The sequence below is a fragment of the Xenopus laevis genome, chromosome 3S (assembly GCF_017654675.1).
Source record: "Xenopus laevis strain J_2021 chromosome 3S, Xenopus_laevis_v10.1, whole genome shotgun sequence".
NCBI lineage: Eukaryota > Metazoa > Chordata > Amphibia > Anura > Pipidae > Xenopus > Xenopus laevis.
In genome coordinates this window covers 47,348,480-47,370,930 of record NC_054376.1, presented here as the reverse complement: position 1 = coordinate 47,370,930, position 22,451 = coordinate 47,348,480, and the positions used below count along the sequence as shown (strand labels likewise).

Sequence of the window (22,451 nt, the reverse complement as noted above, 5' to 3'; positions counted from 1 at the left end):
GGGCCCGGCGCACTCTTCTGTTCTGCCTGGTTGTACTCAGGAGTGGTCTGAATTGCGTTTTACGACATTTGCGTTTCATTGCATCGATTTAGATGCACTATGCTGCATTTTCTTGCACTTGACATGTATTCAACTGTCAATGGAACCGACGGCTGCATTTGGAATGAACAATAATGCACTTAGTTGCGTTAAAAAAAAAGCTTATAAATGCAATATATGCTTTTTTGTGCTTTGAATGCATTAAAAAAAAAACTCATTATAACAGCCTATGCGTCAGAGCCCTTAGGTCTTATATCACACGAGCAGGCCTGGACTGGCAATCTAAGGGTTCTGGCAAATGCCAGAGGGGCTGCTGTAAATTGCCACAGACAATTACTATTTATTGGACTGGTGAGGGGCTGTTTGGGCTTTTGAGTACCTAAAATGCCAGGGCCTATTTTGATTCTCAGTCCAGGCCTGCACATGAGGCTGCTCCTTGGCTTCTCTGCCTGCATTAACTTTGTTTTCAGTCCTGACAGACATGGCACCGGCCTATGCTCAGATACATGGACCAGATCAGCAAGAAAACACTAAGAGGCACATTTACTATGGGTTGAATATCGAGGGTTAATTAACCCTCGATATTCGACCGTCGAAGTGAAATCCTTCGACTTCAAATATCGAAGTCGAAGGATTTACCGCATTTCGAAGGATTTTAATCCATCGATCGGACGATTTTCCTTCGATCAAAAAAAGCTAGGATAGGCTAACATTGATGCTTGGTAGATTTTAGGTGGCGTTCGATTCGAAGTCGTAGTCGAAGTAGCCTATTCGATGGTCGAAGTAGCCAAAAAAATACTTCGAAATTCGGAGTATTTTTTATTCTATTCCTTCACTCGAGCTAAGTAAATGTGCCCCTAAGAGAAGACGTATTTTTCGCTTCGATATCCGTCCATGTGTCTGCACACAGGCCAGTGCCATGCCTGTCAGTGCTATGGTTACCTCCTGAATAATATTTTACTGGCCTGCCAGGTAAAAATGACGTTTGAAGCCAAGTTTATTAACAGGTAAATGAAATTAAAATATAGGAACAGTAAGACCTCAATTTATCTCCACTCATTTTACATATTATGCATTATCCATTTCCATGACTTTACACCATTTTTGGTCCCCTCAAAAACGTAAAATGGGTTCACTTGCACTTGCAAGGCTGACATCTCCTTTACTGAACCCTCCCCCTCCCATAAATAAAGAAGGCTGTTTCCAGCAGCTACGCTTCCCCTCCTATACTACGTCAATGGGACGCGCCCTCTCAAAGTTAGAACAGGCGCCACTTAGAGCGGGCTAAGGTTGAAGTTTCCTATTGCAGGCAGCCGCACAGTTAAATAATGGAACTGACATCAATAACAAGCTAAAGTATTACAAACTAAACACAACAGCAACGTCATCCCCCCGACTGTTGCTAGGATACCAACCCACTACAATGACGAGACGAGCGCTGAATGCTGGGTAATACAGTACAGCAAGAATACTTCCGCGGATCCGCTCTCGCGGTGCATGTTGGAACTTGTAGTTCAGATCTGGCAGCATTTCAGGCTGGCGGGATGCGGAGGCTGTATGAATGGAGACATGTCAGACATTAGAGACCGCATAACATAATAATGATTCACGAGTTGCTTTTGGCTCTGAGCGGGTACCCCGGGAGTATCTTCACCTGGAACAAGCGGACGGGTTTGCAGGTAAGTGGTGGCAGCACATCCAGCACTGGCAGATAGAGCTGCACTTGGATGTTCTGCAGGGAATACAGCAATGACGTAACAAGAGCGCGCCAGGCAGGTCTACACTTGGATTCAATGCAGCATTTCAAGTACACAGAGGCCCAAACTGCTCCCATCAGCCCAATACATATTAACTTTCTATAGCTGCTTACAACAGCTCCTCTCCTCATTTGCCAGAATCCACAGATTAACAGCCTGCCAGGCCTGAACTGGGAGCCCTGTCATTCCAAGTACACAGAGGCCCAAACAGCCTCCTACCAACTTTCTATGGAGCCACAGCAGCCCCTCAGATTGCCAGTCCGGGCCTGCTGCCAGCTATGCCTGTCTGAGGGGTCCTGCCTTGTGCATATAGGTGACAGAGTTTAAAGAAGAAGAGCATAAGAGCAGCAGTGATGGGGCCGTTGCCTCTATCGTTACACCACTGGCATGAAGCCCATACTTACCTAGTGTATATTGTATTGTACTTTGCAAGCCCAGACTCATCCTTGTAAGGGCCTTTTTATTAACATTGCAGAAACCCATCATGTGCTGCGAAAGCAAGCAGACAAACAAATGTTGGTGCAGGGCACTCCAGTATGCCACAAATAGATCAGACCAAAAGATGAATAAAAATAGAAGTCTTTATTGTACAAACATCGCTTGCCTGACGCGTTTCGTGTCTCTAGGACACTTAGTCATAGGCTTGATAGCAACCAATCAGCAAATAGATGTCAACAGTCACCTACACGTTAGAAAACAAAAGCAAAGAGCTGATTGGTTGCTACAGGCTACCTCATTGGTGATGTTTGTCTCCAATATTTACTAAATATACCCCACTTGGGCCTGCAGTGCCCCTGGTTTTTACAATTGGCAGAATAGTATTACACAATCTTAGGTAACCAGTTCATATAAAGGACTGGGGCAATTTCATGGACACTGGGCCCAGGGACCTATATAGCTAGATATTTATGTCTCTGACTCTGAGCATAGTACCCATGTTAGTGCCTCACAGTGCTACCTTTGTGCCTACTTCATCTGATACAAACTTTGCACGTAGGTTCCCCGGTTGGAACTGAATCTAAAATCTTAAGCGTTTGCAATGGTTGATGGTGTTCGATGCAGCCATTGTGCCCATAAAGCCTATTTGTGGTGGACACTGTACAGACAAATGCTGCTTCTAGTAGCAATTTCATTTACAATTGTCCTCATTAAGGGGAGCTCCAACCATTTTTTTTTTTTGCATTGCTGGTTCTTCTCCAACCATAACTTCTGTCTCTCACTGTTCATTCATCTGTCAGCTGGCTTCTACAACATTCCTGTCAAGAGTTACAAGCAGCTGTGCACAGAATAGAAGCAGGCATTCAGTAGCATATATTTTACAAACAAGAACTGAAAATTATTAATAAACTTCTCTTGAAAAGTTGTTCAGAATGAAAAATGTAATTTAGTTTTTATTCTGGTTGAGTTCCACTTCTGTGGAATTGTATTCACAGCAATGTTCTTGTTTTTTTTTGCAGCTTGCCTTTTGTTTAGCAAAACACGACCTATAGACTAATTTACTAAATAGGATATGCATCTTCCACCCCTCCTACTGCAAAATATACAAATGATAAAGATTACAATTGGTAATGAGGGGATATGTTAATTCCCTATGAGCCTTGGTCCGGAGAAGATAGTTGGCTAATTGACCATCCGCAACGTGCCGTATACTAGTTTTTGAATACCACCATTTTGCTTTATATGTATAGTCTATTGTCCTGTGTACTGTGAAAATGGTTCCCTCAGGAGGTCACTGACTTATTTTTTCAGGTGTCGCAGGATGTACCATTTCTCCATCCCGGTGAAACCAGCGTGTTGAACCGGCTGTGCAAGCTGGGGACAGATTATATTCGCTTTACAGAATTTAATGAACAGTACACAGGACATGTGCAGCAACAGGTAGAAGTGAAAATGGGGTATTACAAGTGTTACTGTTGTAATGAATAAATGTCCATTTCCTTTCTTGCTCCTGATGGGGGGGGGGGTTCCAAGGGCAGAGTTTTCATTAGTGATCAGCCTGGTGTTCTCGTAACCTGTGAGCTTCCAACCCACTTTAATGATTAGCTATTCGTTTTAACATGTTGTAGTTAAACCCTGTACCTGTAGCAAGTTCCACACTAGATACCTTAACATCGGATTACAACAACACTATACCCACTGTACAAAGCTACAAGGCTGCTCAGAAAATATATTAGGGGACAGAATTGAACAGACAGCAGAATGAGAGGGTTGTATGACTTTTTATGGCACACCGTGGCAAAATTGTATATCTATTCATTCTTACTTTTCCGCAATCATCGAGCCCTAGTCAATAGGCAATCCTATGATTAAGTACCAAAGGGTATGAAATGCGTAAGGTAGAGTATCATGGGGTCTGTATGTACTTTTTTTTAATACAGAGATATAAATAAAGATGTAATTTTAATACTTTTGAGTCAGGGGATAATTTTCTTAAGTATTACATTGGCACACGTACATTATCCTGGACAATCCTGGACAAAGATCCATGTTAGGAAGTGATCTTTGGCCTCGGTCCCAGCAACCAGACCAACCCCATTCTGCAAATGGGTGGTCAAATCAAGATCCACTCATTTGGTGACCACGACCAACAAGAGGGTCTATCTCATAAGGGCAGAATTTGTCTCCTCAAAATCTTATAGCAACTTGTGTTTTATATTAAAGTTTGGTTTTAGTCATTTTGTACAGATGACCTCTAGATTCACAACCTTAAAGAGGTGTTTCACTTTGTTGCCTGTTAATATATTATAGAACGGATAATTCTAAGCAAACTCCAGTCTCTTATTCGAATCAATGATTGGTTGCTAGGGTAACTTTGGACTCTAGCAACCAAATTGCTGAAATTGCACACTGGAGCTGGATCTTATTTTAAGATTTGTTGTGTATGCGGTTTCTTTTTTTTTTTTTTTTCAGGACCACCATCCCTCACAACAAGGGCAGGTCGGCCTGCATGGCATTTACCTGCGAGCATTTTGCAGAGGCCTTGATTCAATGCTTCAACCTTACAGACAAGCCTTGTTAGATCTGGAGCAGGAGGTATATAAGCATAGTGTCCTTAGAAGTAGAAACCAAAACTGGGTTCCTGAGCCATTTCTAAATATTCTAAGTTTATTTGACTTGTAAAATGTAGACGCCAGTGAGCTATTTAACTGCATGGACAGTCCAATAATAAAGCAGGGTATGGGCAGTATAATTATAAATTTACTCACAATCTGGATGCAATTTAAACATTTTTATTATTTTTCTTGTCTGCAGTTCCTGGCTGATCCACATCTTTCAATATCTCACATTAATTATTCTCTTGACCAGGTAAATGTGTGAGTGTGTATATTGTTTCACTTTTACTAGCCTAATGGCAGTTAATGAGCTCAAGTCTTATTTTTCATGAGTAATTTAACATTCCCCTCCATGACTATGTATTTGGTACAGAACAACCTCCCTGGCAAAGCTTTCCTAGCGCTACATGGTACTATCCTATATAACAATATTATTGCTAAAGCATCGGTAACAACCACATCTTGAATACCGCATAACAAAAGTGTAAAGAAAATGGCATTCATAATTTTAAAGTGAGATCAGGACTTTTACATTATTAAAAACTGTAGCGGTGACATCAGAGAGAGTGCCATTTATAACTGTCTCTGGGGAGATCAAATAAGGTGGGACAGATCCACCCTCCAGGAGATGGAAGGGAAATGAGGCATCTGGACAGTACAACAAGGGGCAGATTTACATAGGGTCGAATATCGAGGGTTAATTAACCCTCGATATTCGACTGCCGAAGTTAAATCCTTCGACTTCGAATATCGAAGTCGAAGGATTTACTGCAATTCGTTAGATTCGAAGGTTTTTAATCCATCGATCGAACGATTTTTCTTCGAACAAAAAAAGCTTACAAAGCCTATGGGGACCTTACCCATAGGCTAACATTGAGGTTCGGATAGGTTTTAGATGGCGAAGTAGGGGGTCGAAGTTTTTTTAAAGAGACAGTACTCCGATTATGGAATGGTCGAATAGTCGAACGATTTTTAGTTCGAACCGTTCGATTCAAAGTCGTAGGTCAAAGTAGCCAAAAGGATTCCGTTCCCTATCAGGTCAGCCTAGCTGCTAATTGAATGGTTCCTATCCTACAGTGCCACCACACCCCTGCACAGCCAGAGGATTCAGCAGGCAGGGAGTTAACAGATGGGTAGGTTTTTGCAGAAATTTTCAATGCAGTAACCAGAAAAACAACTTTTTCAAGCACATTCCTTCTATATCTAAAAGAGTTTAATGCACTGGTACATTCTTGTTTTTTACATAATATGTCTCCTTTAAAGTCATGTGTCATGAAAATATATTGTTACACCAGTATATGCTACTATTATAGAATTCTCTCAATTTCTTTAAAATATAAAGTTGTTATTCAGCTCTTCTTAGTTTTCGTTATTGGATATGTTTAGGACACTTGCACTCTACTGTGATTTCATTTTCTCTCTTTTTTTTTTTTTTTCTTTAAAGGAAAACTATACCCCCAAATGAATACTTAAGCAACAGATAGTTTATATCAAATTGAATGACATATTACAGAATCTTACCAAACTGGAATATATATTTACATAAATATTGCCCTTTTACATCTCTTGCCTTGAACCACCATTTTGTGACTCTATCTGTGCTGTCTCAGAGATCACCTGACCAGAAATACTACAACTCTAACTGTAACATCACCTGACCAGAAATACTACAACACTAACTGTAACAGGAAGAAGTGAGGAAGCAAAAGGCAGAACTCTGTCTGTTAATTGGCTCATGTCACCTTTCATTTACATGAAGCAGGGTTTTACACATGAGCTGTTTTACTCATTATCTTTTGATAGAGACCTACATTGTTTGGGGGGTATAGTTTTCCTTTAACAAAGAATCTATGTCATACTGCAATGCTGTCTTCATTTAAAGATAACCCCTTTTTCTTTACAGTTTCACCTTCTGTTTCCATCAGTCATGCTAGTGGTGGAACAGATCAAAAGCCAAAAGGTAATGTCTGTAGATTAATTAAAAATTAGTTTATTAAAATTATTAACCCTGGTTCTGATGATTATATAAATTTCTTGCCTTTTGAAGACATTTGTGTTCTATGGAGTGATTTCATGTTGTGTGTGTGTGTGTGTATAAATATGGACAAAGACTGAAGGACTCATTTACAATCCCCCACTCCGTGTGCAAAACAAGGCCACACCTGGAGACCTGCAGCCTTTGCTAAACTGCACTATATTCAAGAGGGGCTGGAGGAAGTGCAAGGTAGAGGTGGCATGATATGCAACCTGCATCAAGCTGGGCTATGATGTTGCTGTACTCTTCTCTGATGAAAAATCCATGCACTCTTGTGCCCTTTAGTGCACTTAAATGACCCCTCCCCATATGCTTGTTTGCCTTGGGGCTTCTTAAAGGTAGTTGGAGGTACATTAAAGGGGTGGTTCACCTTTAGGGTAACTTTTAGTATATTATAGAATGACCAATTCTAAGCAACTTTTCAATTGGTCTTCATTATTTATTTTTTATAGTTATTTGCCTTTTTCTTCTGACTCTTTGCAGCTTTCAAATGGGCGTCACTGACCCCTTCTAAAAAGCAAATGCTCTGTAAGGCTACAAGTGAATTGTTATTGCCACTTTTTATTAATTAACTTTCTATTCAGGCCTATCTTATTCCAGTCTCTTATTCAAATCAATGCATGGTCGCTAGGGGAATTTGCACCCTAGCAACCAGATTGCTTAAAATGCAAATGAAAGAGCTGCTAAATAAAAAGCTAAATAACTGAAATAAATACAAAAAAATAATAAATAAATACATAATAAAAAATGAAAACCAATTGCAAATTGTCTCATAATATCCCTCTCTACATCATACTAAAAGTTATCTCAAAGGTGAACCACCCCTTTAACATGTTTAGTGGCAATAGACATTCCCAGCCTCCCTCCTCACCAAGGACTCTCTAGTTTATCAAGCTAGTTAGTTAAGTTGCAGGTTTCATAAATGAGCCTAATACTTTTCACTAGTTTCTGATAGCTGCTAATCAATTGATTGGTTAGGAGAAAGTATTTTATTGCACACAAGCAGAGTATAAAACACACTCCAAGGCGCTTGTTTGGAGGAGTGTAATATGATGTGACACTGTCCAGGTAGTGCTCTTGGGCCAGATGAAAGTAGATTATTGAAGCTTTGCTTCACTTGTTGAATGCAACTTTCTTCAGAAATTTGTTAATTTTCACAGTTTACGGGTTGCATGCTTTGCATTATTTAAAGCCTTATAAATGTTGGAAGTAGGTACAAAGAGAATTATTCAGGACTTATTGAAAACTTAAGTGACTGCATGACTGGTACAGCTTGTAGGGGGCTGTCTTGTAGGAAACAATAGAAGACATTTTTGAATGTCTTTTAGTAGCCCATCGCTATGATGAATTATCTGTATTCTCTGCATTTCAGTGGAAATAGTAAATATTGGGTACAGGATCCCTATTGCGGAAACCCGATATCCAGAAAGCTCCGAATTACGGAATGGCTGTCTCCCATAGACTCCATTTTATCCAAATAATCCAAATTTTTAAAAATGATTTCCTTTTTCTCTGTAATAATAAAACAGTACTTTGTACTTGATCCAAACTAAGATATAATTAATTCTTATTGGAAGCAAAACCAGCCTATTGGGTTTATTTAATGTTTCAATTAATTTCTAGTAGACTTAAGGCATGAAGACCCAAATTACGGAAAGATCTGTTATCCGGAAAACCCCAGGTTCCATACCTGTACTACTGTGTATTTGTATGCACAAGTTGGATTTTTTTTTTGACCCATGACAGAGTTCTGTTGAATATGAAAAATATGGTGTCAGTGATATGATTTGTCTCTCTATATACTTTTGTTTAAACCTGGCTGAGGCTGGCTATATAGAAGTTTTTTCATTTCTATGCAGAAGTACAGAGAAGGGAATTGCTGTGTAACCTGTGTTCCCTGACTGTTTCATAGAAAATAAAAAGAAAAGAAATTAAACTTTTATTTAAGGTTTAGCATCCCCTTAAAAAGATCACAGGCTCGACACTGTAGCTCTATCTCGGAGGCACCTTTAAACTTTGATTCTGCTTTCACATTATCTAACATTTCTCTACTGTCTGACACCTCTTGACATTACTAGAAAAGATAAGAACATTTTTATATGCCAAGTTGAATGTCATGTCTGTTTACTACTGATTTCAAAACAGAAGGTCAGTTTCTCTGCTGTTTCCTGGACATTCATGAGGACATACACAGCATCTACAGTAATCTAGAGCCTTGTTTTGCTAGAGAACCTTATCTTACTGTTATACCATAGGCACAGTATTATTTCTCTGTTCATCATCCTATTGCCGTTTATTCTTATCTTTTACAAAGTCTCAGTGCACTTTGTAAATCTGTGCTCCGGAAATGCACAAAGGTCTTGTTGACAGCAATTCCCTTTAAAGAAGAAGGAAATCTACCAAGGCAGTTTATTGCCAATAGTTTAGCCACAAAAGTGCAGTCTAGAACACCATTTGTATTCTTTAGAATGCTTTACCATACCTGAGTAAACCGCTCTAGACACTCTCTCTGTTTGTTCAGGATAGCAACTGCCATATTATCTTGCTGTGACATCACTTCCTGCCTGAGTCTCTCCCTGCTTGCTCATAGCTCTGAGCTCCGGAGCAAACTGAGCATGCTCAAGCCCGTGCACTGGAGGTTTAAGCTGAAAACAGGAAGTCTGATACAGAAGCCCATGTGTTCACAGTAGAAGGAAAGAAATGCAGTTTCTTTTGACAGAGGACTCAGAGCAGCATTACTTTGAGGGAAATGCAGTTTCTTTTGACAGAGGACTCAGAGCAGCATTACTTTGAGGGTTTACTGGTATATTTATATAGAACTTTCTGATAAAGTTTACTTAGTTTTAGCCTTTCCTTCTCCTTTAATGGCAACCGCCTCTCAGTACACATACAGGGCAGAGTATGGCCAAATTTGCATACTTGAGTGTTTTTTGACCATGTGGGAGACGACCGGCAGTTACTACTGGAGTCAATACCTGCTGGCACAGGTGGTTCACGATGGTATGGAGCGTTTCCCAGTTGCAGAAAAATTTACATTAGTGTATTGACTTCTAAAAGAATGTGTTCTAGATTTGGGCTCTTGATCCAACACATTTTATAACTTTTATTTTCTGATGGTTCTGTCCAGCATAACATCAATGTGCTTTGTTCCCAGATTCATGGCTGTCAGATACTGGAGACTGTGTACAAGCACAGCTGTGGAGGGCTGCCACCTGTACGCAACGCATTAGAAAAGTATGAAATGCTATTTGAATTTCCCATCATTGCGTTTGTTTGCCCCTTCCCCATCAGTGCTGGATTCACACTTTTAAACTAAACCTGCTAAAATTGTAATGTATGCTTGATGGCAGGCACATTCACAGACTTTAAAGGAATTGTTCAATGTAAAAATAAAAACTGCGTAAATAGATAGGTTGTGCAAAATAAAAAATGTTTCTAATATAGTTAGTTAGCCAAAAATGTAATGTATAAAGGCTGGAGTGACTGGATGTGTAACATATAGCCTATCTATTTACCCAGTTTTTATTTTCACACATATATATAGATGAACATTGTGTTTTCCTAGGATACTGGCCGTGTGTCATGGAGTGATGTATAAGCAGCTTTCAGCCTGGATGCTTCATGGACTTCTGCTGGACCAGTATGAGGAGTTCTTTGTTAGGCAAGGACCATCATCTGGAAATTTAGTTGCAGCATCTGAGGAAGAGGAAGATGACTTAGGCATTGGGGGTCTTACTGGAAAGCAGCTGCGAGAACTGCAAGACTTGGTGAGACCTTATACAGTAAATGCAGTTTAGCAACCAAAATGTAATATTATATGAAAAGTATTCTATAATCTGGGATAAATATAAGTACCCAGTTAAATTTATTACACCAACCCTCCCAGGAGCACCGATTCTAGGGAACCCCTATTTTCCCCAGGACTATCCAGCAAATCATTTCAGTGGTGGACAGATAATGGTTTCAATAGCATATATCACTTCTATACTGTATCCGGTCTGAAAACGTGATCCATAAACCAAGAAGCCTATAATCCACCATCCTCGGATTTGTTTCGCTACTGGAAAATAAGCCACTTTGTATGAACATTTAATAAAGACAACACCTTCTTTATCACCCTCATATTTCATTGCATTAAATATCCCTACTCAAGGGTTCTTATACCGAATGCTCCATGATACCCATTACAAATACTCCCTTACCATACATGTTTAGCATGGAACAAGGACCTTAATACTACTATTACTGAGGAAACTTGGCTCCAGACTCTACAGCAAGTTGCTCTAGAAAGAAATCATTTTTAGCAACAGCTAATAAAGTATTAGCAAGCTGGTACATGATTCCCTTTTGCTTAAACAAAATAAATCCTGAATTCAGTGGAGAATGTTTCAGGTGATGTGGTCAAACAGGGTCCATGACGCACATGTCCTAATGTTCAAAGGTTCTGGTGTCGGGTCTATAATATTGTATTTTCAGTGACACAAATTAATCTTAAGAAAAATCCACAGAACGCTCTACTGAACATTAAGACGCCCAATATTAATAATTGTGCAAGAATATTGATAACATTTATTTTCTTAGCAGCAAAAATTTTGGAAAAAAATAAATTTTTTTATTCCCATTTTCATCTTCGAAATAAATTGGATCATGACTAATGAAAAACCGACCAACATACTTAAGGACAGCCACGAGAAGTTTGGAAAATATGTGATCCCTGGTATTTATATTCCTTGCAAACTGCTGCGACCCTCTCTTTACTTTTACTCTAGATTAGTCCTAGGGATGAATGTTGCTATAGGATAGGAATATAGTAGCAGTATAGGAATTCGTAGCATCAACGATTTCTTTCGGATTGTGGCTTTTTAACCGATGCGACCTCCCACAGCTGCCATCCATTACAATTATCTTTCTCTTATATAAAAAGGATCTTATGGAAATCATCAATTAAATGTCAGTAATATTTGATTTGGTGAATTGTTGATTTAACTTGTTTGTTTCTTTTCCTTTTTCAGACCTCCGGTATGAGTGTGGGCCATTTTTTTTTCTTCTTTCCTCTACCTTCCTTTCCCTTTCTCTACACTTCAGTTATCTATTAAGACACTAATATCATTCATGATCTGTCTTTAATATGTTGAAAAAGCAAATAAAACCATTGGCAAGGAAAAGCATTCTATAGATTTCAAGAACTTTGTTGTAGCTGTACTGGGATAATGAATATTCCCTTTGGTGCATTAATATATATTGTGCCTCAGTAAGAAGCTATATTTTACCATCTGTTCTATTTGCTTTTTGCAGCGTCTTATAGAGGAAGAGAACATGCTGGCCCCATCCCTCAAACAATTTTCACTGAGGGCAGAAATGCTGCCATCATATTTTCCAGTGCGGGTTGCAGAGAAGATACTGTTTGTGGGTGAATCCGTCCAGATGTTTGAGAATCAAAATGTAAATATGTCTAGGACAGGTAAGAGACTTTATAGAGCCAGACTAGCTTTGTTTTCTTATAGTGGGTGCAGTTGGCCTAGTAAATAAAAAAACTCTTGAAAGTAAGCTGTTCCCTTCTAGTTTGCAGCACAGTTGTTATAGAATTTATATCAACCAGAGCATTTGAGTGCATATAGCGTTTGCTGATGGTTACACATATATATTCGATCATAAGACTTTTATTCTTACTGTGTAGTCTTCTAGAAACTGCCAGTAAAAACAATTACAGTTTATAATCCACATGTAGCCCAATTTCCAAATAGTAAGTAGAACATACTGTATATAGTATATAACCCTTCCACAATACTAAGAGGTGAATCATAGCAGAACTGAATTTATTTACAGAAGAAAGTTGATGTTTAGTGACAAGACTCCTTACATACGTTCTCCTCGGTATTATTTGAGAGGGTGCTAAGAAGTCCATATTTATTGCGCCATTAGCGTTTTCTTTTTTATTAGAGGACCCAGCACCCCGTGCATTCCCAGAGAGATCTACACTAATCTGTTCTCTCCATCAGAGAGTGTCACCTCTCCATTCCATAATAATGCTGCTCCCAGGAATATGCACGTTAGCAACCGTTCTGCACTGCCTTCCACTGCATTTCAGGATAGAATTCAAACGAATGACCGAGACACACAAAGCAGTTCACAACTGCAAATCCTATCTCCAGTACTGACCAAACTGCTTGTGACACTCTTTGATGAGCTTACTCCTCACTCATTATCTCTTCATGTACATTTGTGACTTTGCTAGGGCTGCACCCCTTCTTTGGATCTCCCTTCCAGGTTCCATCTGATTTTCTTCCAATTTGTCTGCCTTTAAATGATCTTTCAAAACATCTCTTTAGAGATGCTTAACCTCTATCCTAGCAAACCCTCATTATACACTATATTAGCCCTACTAAATTCAGTGCTCAATGCTATACTCTCACTTTTCTGGCCTGATCTTGCTCATCTCCACACCTTGTGTCTCATACCCCCTTCTTCTTTAAGAGTGTAAGCTCTATTGAGCAGGGTCCTGTTTACCTTTGCCTTTTGTATCGGATATATATATATATTTTTTATTTTTTTGCGGTTCCTTTAATTTGCCATAATAATACCCAGTATTTATACTGAAAATCAGTCCTGGAACAAATGGGTTGTTGCTTGAATTATTACAGAACAGATGTTCATCTGAAGCTCTGTTCAACAGGTTCCATCTTAAAAAACCAAGAAGATACATTTGCAGCAGAGCTACATCGACTGAAGCAGCAGCCTGTCTTCAGCTTGGTGGATTTTGAATCTGTTCTTGACCGAATCAGAAGCACAGTAGCCGAGGTGAGCATATGTCAAACGATTGGGTAACATCATAGCACAGTAAATTTGTTCAGTATCAGAATTAGCCTAAAGTGATAGATAACTACTATTAGTTGGTAATCAGTAGATCTCAAGACACTGTCAACAAACAACTTGTCTAAATCTTCCTCTTATTTTATGCTTTTCATTCAGATATTTATCATGTTATGGTTACATAAGAAATATACATTTTCTCATAAATCAATATTTAAGTAATATTTTCCATGGAACAGAATGCTAACAATGTTTTTATGAATGTACTGTAGATCATAATGGGACATCACTAAAAGTAGACCACGCATTAGTAAAGTATGGACACTCCTGGTGTAGGGACTAAAGGTGCCCATACACAGACGATATAAGCTGCCAAAATTCGGGGCAGATGTCGATCAGGCAAGTTTAAAAACCCTGTCGAATCGAGGACCGCATTGGTTTGGCCTTCGGTGGGCAGGGAGAGATCTGCTCGTTTAGCAACATCGCCAAACAAGTGCCTCTGCATGTATGGCTACCTTAAAGGAAAAGTAACATAACAAAATGAAAGCGTTTTAAAGTAATGAAACTACAAGGTACTGTTGCCCTGCACTGTTAAAGAAAGTCCACTATAGTTTATATATATATATATATATATATATATATATATATATATATATATATATATATATATATATATATATATATATACATACAAGTTGCTTTGTAGCCATGGGGCTAGCCATTCCAAGCTGAAAAAGGAGAAAAGGCCTGTGACTGTGTATCCTGTGCTCGAATGGCTGCCCCATGGCTACACAGCAGCTTGTTTATATAAACTATAGTAGTGTTTCTGATGCAAACAGTTTACTAGTGTAGGGCAACATTACATTATATTTTCATTACTTTAAAGCACTTTTAATTTTTTGGTGCTACTGTTTCTTTAACACGAGAGTGCTATGTGTCATGTGATGGCACAGTATAAATGAAGAATATCACTATGTGGGTGACCTGCATTCTTAACAGTAATGGAGGGGCGGCATTTAGTCAGGGTGAGGAGTTACAGGATTACAGGATAACTTTAATAAAAAAGGCAAGAGAAATTGGATGTGTGTGATATACATATTGTTTTTTTCTTGTTCTTTTATATTGATAGTTTCTGTTAATGGTCCTATTAAGATATGCCAATAAAGCACAATTCTTTTTCCATATCCCTCTAGCACCTGTGGAAGCTTATGGTGGAGGAATCAGATCTACTGGGTCAACTCAAGGTAGTGACTGAACATATAATAACATATAACCTTCCATTACCCTGCTCAAACTCCATTGCTCTCCCATGTGATGCCAGACTCAATTTTATGAAATTTTAATGGCAAATATTTGCTGACTGGCTGGAGCTGTATACTTGTCAGCTACTGTTCTCCTATCTGCAGCTGGTACAATAGTCACAACATCTTAACTGATCCCCAAAGAGTTATTTCTGTCTTCAAATAGCTTATGTTTACTGCATAGTCCATGGCCAAGAGCAGTGTCTGGCTACAACACGTTCTACTTGATAGTCACCCGATCATTCTCTTATACCCTTTTCCAAGCCAAATCCAAGTGTATTTCTGCATAAGACTTTTACTAAAACTCAGATTTCTTTTTTCAGATCATTAAAGATTTCTACTTACTAGGGAGAGGAGAATTGTTCCAGGCCTTCATAGATATTGCCCAGAATATGCTGAAAACTCCGCCTACTGCAGTGACTGAACATGGTTAGTGCTTCTGTAGCATATTAGCACCTTCAGCCATATCTGAAACAGCTTGAGCCATGTACTGAAAAGCCTGGTATATATAGTCACTTACAGTCAATTTAGTTAACCAAAAGTCAAAAGCCTTTATTTATTGTCATGGTACATATACAGTCCCTGAGCCATATCTATATTCATATTGGCAGCAAAACAATCCAATTGGATTTAATGTTTACATTTTTTTTTAGCAGACTTAAGATATTGTGATCCAAATTACAGAAAAATCCCTTATCCGGAAAACCGCAGGTCCTGAGCATTCTGGATTATAGATCCTATACCTGTACTTGGATTATTAGTAGCACCTCTTGATCCTGCCTGAATGCATTGCCCTTTCCTTTTAACAGATGTTAATGTAGCCTTCCAATTATCTGCGCATAAAGTTTTACTAGACGATGACAATCTTCTTCCACTGCTGAATCTGACAGTTGATTATCATGGAAAAGAACATAAAGGTAACTCTGCATTTACCTGATATTGTTTTCATAAATCAACCATTTAAAAGAACAGTAACACCAAAAAAAATTAAAGAGAACTAATGAAAATATAATGTACTGTTGTCCTGCTCTGGTAAAACTGGTGAGTTTGCTTCAGAAACATTACTATAGTTTATATAAAGAAGCTGCTGTGTAGCAATGGGGGCAGCCATTCAAAGCTGAAAAAGTAAAAAAAAAAGGCACAGGATACACAGCAGATAACAGATAAGATCTGTAGCATACATTGTCATTCCTTTTAAACACATTTGTGGTTACTGTTTAAGTTTTTAATTTTTTATGTTTGTTATTTTTGATGCTTAAAGAACAATTTGACAATATTGCTGTTAACATGCCTGGAAATGTACCATGGCCTTACAGCGTTCCAAGCCAAAGAAAGTTAGTTAGGGCTCTTACCGACGAGCGTTTTTACCTGCACTCGCCTACGTTGCGCTTTCTTCCATTCAGCCGCAGGGGAGTGCAGGAGTAGACGCACTGAATTATTGTCAATGGGGCTGTACTCACACAGACGCAGGTAAAATGCAACATGCTGCATCACCAACCTGCGTTTGGCGTTTACATGCGTCTGTGTGAGTACAGCCCCATTGACAATAATTCAGTGCTTCTACTCCTGCGCCTGAACGGAAGAAATTGCAATGCAGGGGAGCACAGGAAAAAAAACGAGAGCCCTTACAGAGACCTTTTGGAATTGGATGATAGACAGCAGACAGCTCAGCTTTACAGTGTTATACTAATTAGCAGCGTTTGTACAAATATATCCTTTTTCTTACATCTAGATATGTCCCAGCCCCGGGAAGGTCCATCTCGTGATACGTCTCCTAGAGAAGCCCCAACATCAGGATGGGCTGCCCTTGGCCTCTCCTATAAAGTACAGTGGCCCTTACATATTCTCTTTACGCCAGCAGTGTTGGAGAAGTGAGTAGAGCTGGATCTAAGAAACTGTCATTTGCACTGAAATCATAGAATTTATTACCTACACAGAAGGTCTCAGATACATATTTGTATATAAAGAATGCATTTACTGGTGAGGTTAAACACTGTATTCTCTGTTAGGTACAATGTCGTTTTCAAGTATCTACTGAGTGTGCGCCGGGTGCAGTCAGAACTTCAGCACTGCTGGGCTCTTCAGATGCAGAGAAAACATTTAGAGTCAAATAAAACCGATGCCATCAAGTGGCGGTTACGTAACCACATGGCTTTCCTGGTGGATAATCTTCAGTATTACTTGCAGGTGAGGACAAGCGCTTCATAAAAAGGACACCTACATTGTGAATATTCTTTGCACTGGGTCAATGTGGCATTAATCACTAAGCCTGGGATGTCCAAATTCATATCAGAATCGGCCTCGCTGCTGTAAGCTTTATTCTTCAACTAACACCAAGTATATATATTTATATTTAATGTTACTTTTCTGCATGGCAGCTGGTGGGCTTGCTGAGGCAGTAACCTGGCTACCTGGAAATATGGCTGCTGGGTCTCATCTGCATTCTCTTGCAATCGACTTCTTCAGTTAACTGTCACCTAAAGAAATCTATGCATCTGCTCTGAGAGATTGTTGCTTATTTAGAAACAAGAGATAACAATGATGAGACAGCTGCTATTATTATTGGCTGAAGACTCAACAACAGTGACCTTTTCTGAGGAATTTTGCAGTGAGCTTTAAAAATCTGTTAAAGGGGAACTCTACTCAATAATATTCTTTTTTTGGTTAAGGAAACCTAATTCTAAGCACGTGTCTGATGCAAATTAGTAAAAATGTTCACTGGTTGAGAAGTTACTTGTAAATGTAACTCAATGAAAAGCAGTATCAATCTGCCCCTTTCTCTTCTCTGCTTCAAACAATGCAACAGAAGTCAGGTCTCCACTGGGTCTGTTAATTCGCTGGCTTCTGCAACATTGTTTCAAGAGTCCAAAGTTGGAAAATTGTCTCTTTACCCATTGATAAATATGTTCAGACGTGTGCAGCACTGATAAGTGCATATGGTGCATCACAATGTTTTTATGTTCCGTTTCTTAGGTGGATGTTTTGGAGTCTCAGTTCTCTCAACTCTTGCAGCAAATCAACTCAACGCGGGATTTTGAGAGCATTCGCCTGGCACATGACCACTTCCTAAGTAATCTGTTGGCCCAGTCTTTCATTTTGCTCAAACCTGTAAGTGTACAAATAATGCACGATGGTACCTACGGGAACAATGGACTGCAGGGCTACAATGAACACATTGGCAAGAAATCTATCAATTAATGCTGATATACTCTGTGTCGTCTTCCCCCAGGTTTTCCACTGTTTAAATGAAATCTTAGAGTTGTGCCATAGTTTTTGTTCATTAGTCAGCCAAAACCTCGGCCCCCTGGATGAGCGTGGAGCTGGGCAGCTAGATATTCTTGTGAAGGTAGGTATGTTCATTATACAGTTATGGCGCGTCTTTTATCTAGAATGTTTGGGACCCAGGATTTTCTAGATAAGAGATCTTTTGTCATTTTGATCACTATGGCAATGTTTTTTCCTAGCAAACATTGATTCTGCTTTGTTACCAGATCAAGTGCAGTTTCCTGTTTGAAACAATCATGTGTTTGACTAGGACACTATTGGAAATGGCACTGATGTATTTGTGAGCTTTCTAGATCACATTTGATAAAGGGCCAACGCCCGAAACATGTTGTGGAACACTTTTCCCCAATAAAAGCACTTTGCAGTCATAGTTACTGCCTTGGATTTGTCCTGCTTTCTACTATAATACTTCTAGATAATAGATCCTATAATTGTACATTAACCTTATTTTTGGTAGAATTATACAGAAGTGGTTTTCACCTTCTTATATCTATTTTTAGGGCTTCAGTTGTCAGTCGTCGCTTCTATTCAGAATTCTCTCCAGTGTGAGGAACCACCAGATCAACCCTGACCTGGCCCAACTTCTGCTCAGATTAGACTATAATAAATATTATACACAAGCAGGAGGCACACTTGGCAGGTAGGAATATTGTTTGTGGATAACTGCAAGACAAACAAAGAAGCTCTGCCCCCATTTCATTGGGACAATGTCCTCTGATGTTTTAGGAACATACAATTGAAGTTGTTCATAGAGGCTGTCTGTCCTTTGGCCAATGAGATATTTTGGCAAATATCCTGAATACTTTGTATTGATGATTATGGTTGAGAGATATTCAGCTTTTTTTTTTTTCTGGAACCAAACTCGTTTCATATGCTGGACCTAAATTGAGCTTTATGCCAAGGTGTATGCATTAAAATCGATTGGTGAGGAGGTCCACACACAACACAATATTTACTCTACCATTATAGGACAAGCTGGCATTATGAACTATTTCTAATTGTTGAAAACAAAATTAGCTAGCCTTTTCTGTACTGCTGGTTCCAACTTTTGAAACAATGGAGCAGGTCAGCTGTCCTGTAGTTAAGGTTATTTACAGGACAGATCAACTGTTCAATAGACAGCGGCAGCAGTATAGGGAAGACAATTCAGCTATCCCTGCATACATTTAGAAATAACTTTAAAACCACTGGCATTTTTTTAATGAATTGGAAAGTGGCCATATATTATGTACAGTACAGTTGAATACTAAACACTAGTGATGGGCAAATAAATTCAGCAGGCTTAGATTTGTGGCGGCGCAAATACGCTGCAACAAAAATTGTTGAGCGTCAGAATAGTCACGCGCATACAATTTGTTGTGCGTCAAAATGATTGAGATGCCCATTGACTAATGCATTTGGACAAAATAGTCGTGCGTATAAAAATTGTTGCTCACATCAAAATTGTTTTGACGCCCATTAACTTCAATGCGCTAAGCGAATTCTTCACCGTTTTGTGTATTTTTCGGTAAATTCGCATATTTTTTTTTCCTTCTTCCATCACTACTATACACCTATGAAAATATGGGCGCAACTTCTCAATAGACCATCACTGCCACCTGGAGTACCACTAAGAAAAGGCAGTCGGTCTGCTGATGAAACTTGCTTTCCACATCCTCTCTATCAGCACTACTGATTGTTTAGACCAGGGGACTCCAACCTTTTTCACCCTTGAGCCACATTTAAATGCCACACAGGCATGAAAAACAAGTTCATGGGTTGCCACATAAGGGCTGTGATTGGCTATTTGGTAGCCTTTATGTTCACAGACAGTCTAAAGGAGGCTCTGTTTGGCAGTACACCTGGTTTTTATGCAACCAAAACTTGCCCCTAAGGCAGGAATTCAAAAATAAGCACTTACTTTGAGGCCACTGTGTGCCATATGTTGCTCTCGAGCTACTGGTTGGGTATCACTGGTTCTGACCTTTACAGAAGTGAACAGTTGCTTGTTGTGTAATTGTTTGGCATTTTGTGCAATCTAACACGAATATATAAATGTATTTTTTTTTTTTTTTTACAGTTTTGGCTTATGAAGACAAGATTCAAAGGCCAGCAGAGTGCTATCGATACTCTGGCTTTAAAGACAGATACTGGATGCAGCAATATAGGAAGACAGGGAAAACCATCAAGACAGGCACCAAGATTTCCCAGTATTTGTTTTATTTCAGTACAACACTGAGCAGGTGGAGCAAATGCACTAATATTTACAGCTGAGCAAGATGGATGAAAATGGCTTTGCGAAAAGAACATTCATTACAGCAGATTCACTGGTCCTTTCCCATTATATTGCACTTAATGTTTGGGGTGTTTGTTTTCCTGTCTTGAATAGAAATTTAGGTGGATGTCACTAGGTCTCCAACCCTGGTAATTGTAAATATTCATCACGTTCCCGAATTTGGGGTTCATTAATGCTTGTAATCAAGTCTTAGGTCTTTGTTTAAAGGACACCTATCACCCCGGAAATGCTTCTCCTGCCAGAGCTGGGGACTGACATTTCAGGGGTGATAGGTGTCCTATAAAATCAGAATGTAGAATTTATGTGCAAGGGCCTTTATAGAAAGAGAATCAACGACATAATACTGATGCAAATAAAAAGTTTAGGCTTTATTGCTGTGGTTACTGACCTTTCTAACAGCTGCCATGTATACATTCCATTATAAACAGGGCAAAATATCTTAATGTGGATATGCCCATTTTTTTGGGATTCCAAATCCTAATTTGCATATACAGAAAATCATCTTTCCATAGACATATTTGACTTGGCTGAAACTCTAATCAAATCTGGAATTTTGTACATCCCCAGATGAAAGGATCAGAAAGGAATACATTGTGTAAAACCACAAATAAATAACTGGGAATTGCTGCAATGTGACTAATTTCCCTTTTTTATTATTCTTCTCTCATATTGTATTCTGGGATTCCCCTTTCATATCTGTGCAGGAGAGGGTTACGGTGGCCATAGACGCACCAATAATCTTGTACGATATTTGATGCGTGTATGGTGGGAAACAAGCTGACAGATATCAGCATCAGACTTAAGGTGGCCATAGTCGTAACAATTACGATCTTTCTTGGAAAAGATGTTTCCAAGAAAGATCGTTCGTTTCAATACACACGTGTAGAGCTGAATTGTCAGTTATACAGGTAGATATACGGGAAGAAACAATAGAATTCTACTTGTATCTGATGATTCAGCACTAACAATGGCGATATTTGGGTCCTTTCAAAGGCACCTGATCAAAATTTTCCGTCCAGCCCGATCGGCAGAAGACTTGGATATCGGTCGGCTCTTTTTCCACCATACACGCAACGAATATCGGACGAAAATTCGTTTTGTACGATATTATCTGTGCGTCTATGGGCACCTTAACGGCAGGCAGGCAAATTTTGATTGCCTGCCTTTGAAGGCAACCGAACATCGGCCATTGTTAGTGCTGAATGTCAGATACAGGTAGAATTATAATTGTTTCTACCTGTATATCAGATGATTCAGCTCTACACGTGTGTATTGAAACGAACAATCTTTCTTGGAAAGATCTTTTTCAGGAACGATCGTAATTGTAATGTCTTTTTTTTACTGGTGACCACTTCCTGTGTCTGCAACTTTTGGCACTCGCCCGGGAACCACCCACAGCCAGGCTTAGCAGGAATAGGGTAGTGACACATGTTTTCTCGGCTGGCAATACTGTGATTAAGCACTCCTACGCTCCATTTGTGCGTGCAACGACAGGCCTGTAATCCATCTGTCAGAATGCACATGGAGCAGATCTCTGCATAAGAAAATAAAAAGCACAGGCAGATTATAGTCCTGACAATGTACAAAGAAATGGAGAGTAGGGCAGCTAAAATTTTCTTCTCCAGTGTGTTTGTGCCAGCAGAGAAAATGCAATGTGTGCCATTACCTTTACACTGGCAGACAGGAATTTGGCCAAATTGCAGATAATGGAGATATTACTTCCCGATTGTGTACAGAACAGCTGATTCCCAGGACACCCTTTTAAATCTTTCTGCAGCCAGTGGTGGGTGGTAGTTCATACACCTGATGGAATGGAAGAAACAAAGGAGAAAGAGCACAGGGGAGGGGAGAACAGATGAAAGATATTAGTAAAAGACACTTGAAAGATATTAGTAA

At 39.2% G+C, this 22,451-nt stretch overlaps 1 protein-coding gene across 3 annotated transcripts; it reads left to right on the top strand.

The window, feature by feature from the left end:
• Positions 1 to 1,268: 1,268 nt before the first annotated feature.
• Positions 1,269 to 21,186, top strand: tubgcp4.S (tubulin gamma complex associated protein 4 S homeolog). 3 transcript variants are annotated; one of them, XR_001935065.2, is made up of 19 exons: positions 1,271 to 1,718; positions 3,546 to 3,674; positions 4,707 to 4,829; positions 5,049 to 5,102; positions 6,753 to 6,809; positions 10,039 to 10,118; positions 10,450 to 10,651; positions 12,180 to 12,345; positions 13,558 to 13,682; positions 14,888 to 14,938; positions 15,319 to 15,424; positions 15,805 to 15,912; positions 16,728 to 16,866; positions 17,005 to 17,182; positions 17,969 to 18,103; positions 18,225 to 18,341; positions 18,781 to 18,920; positions 20,340 to 20,748; positions 20,828 to 21,186. XR_001935065.2 is itself a non-coding variant. In XM_018255370.2 (18 exons), the coding sequence occupies exons 1-18, from the start codon at positions 1,641 to 1,643 to the stop codon at positions 20,350 to 20,352; spliced, it is 2,001 nt and encodes a 666-aa protein (XP_018110859.1). In that variant the 5' UTR covers positions 1,271 to 1,640; the 3' UTR covers positions 20,353 to 21,186. The 3 variants fall into 3 exon arrangements, 2 of the variants coding, with proteins under 2 accessions (XP_041444202.1, XP_018110859.1); XM_018255370.2 differs by having other exon boundaries at positions 20,340 to 21,186; XM_041588268.1 differs by lacking the exon at positions 15,805 to 15,912 and having other exon boundaries at positions 1,269 to 1,718; positions 20,340 to 21,186.
• The last annotated feature ends 1,265 nt before the right edge of the window (positions 21,187 to 22,451 follow it).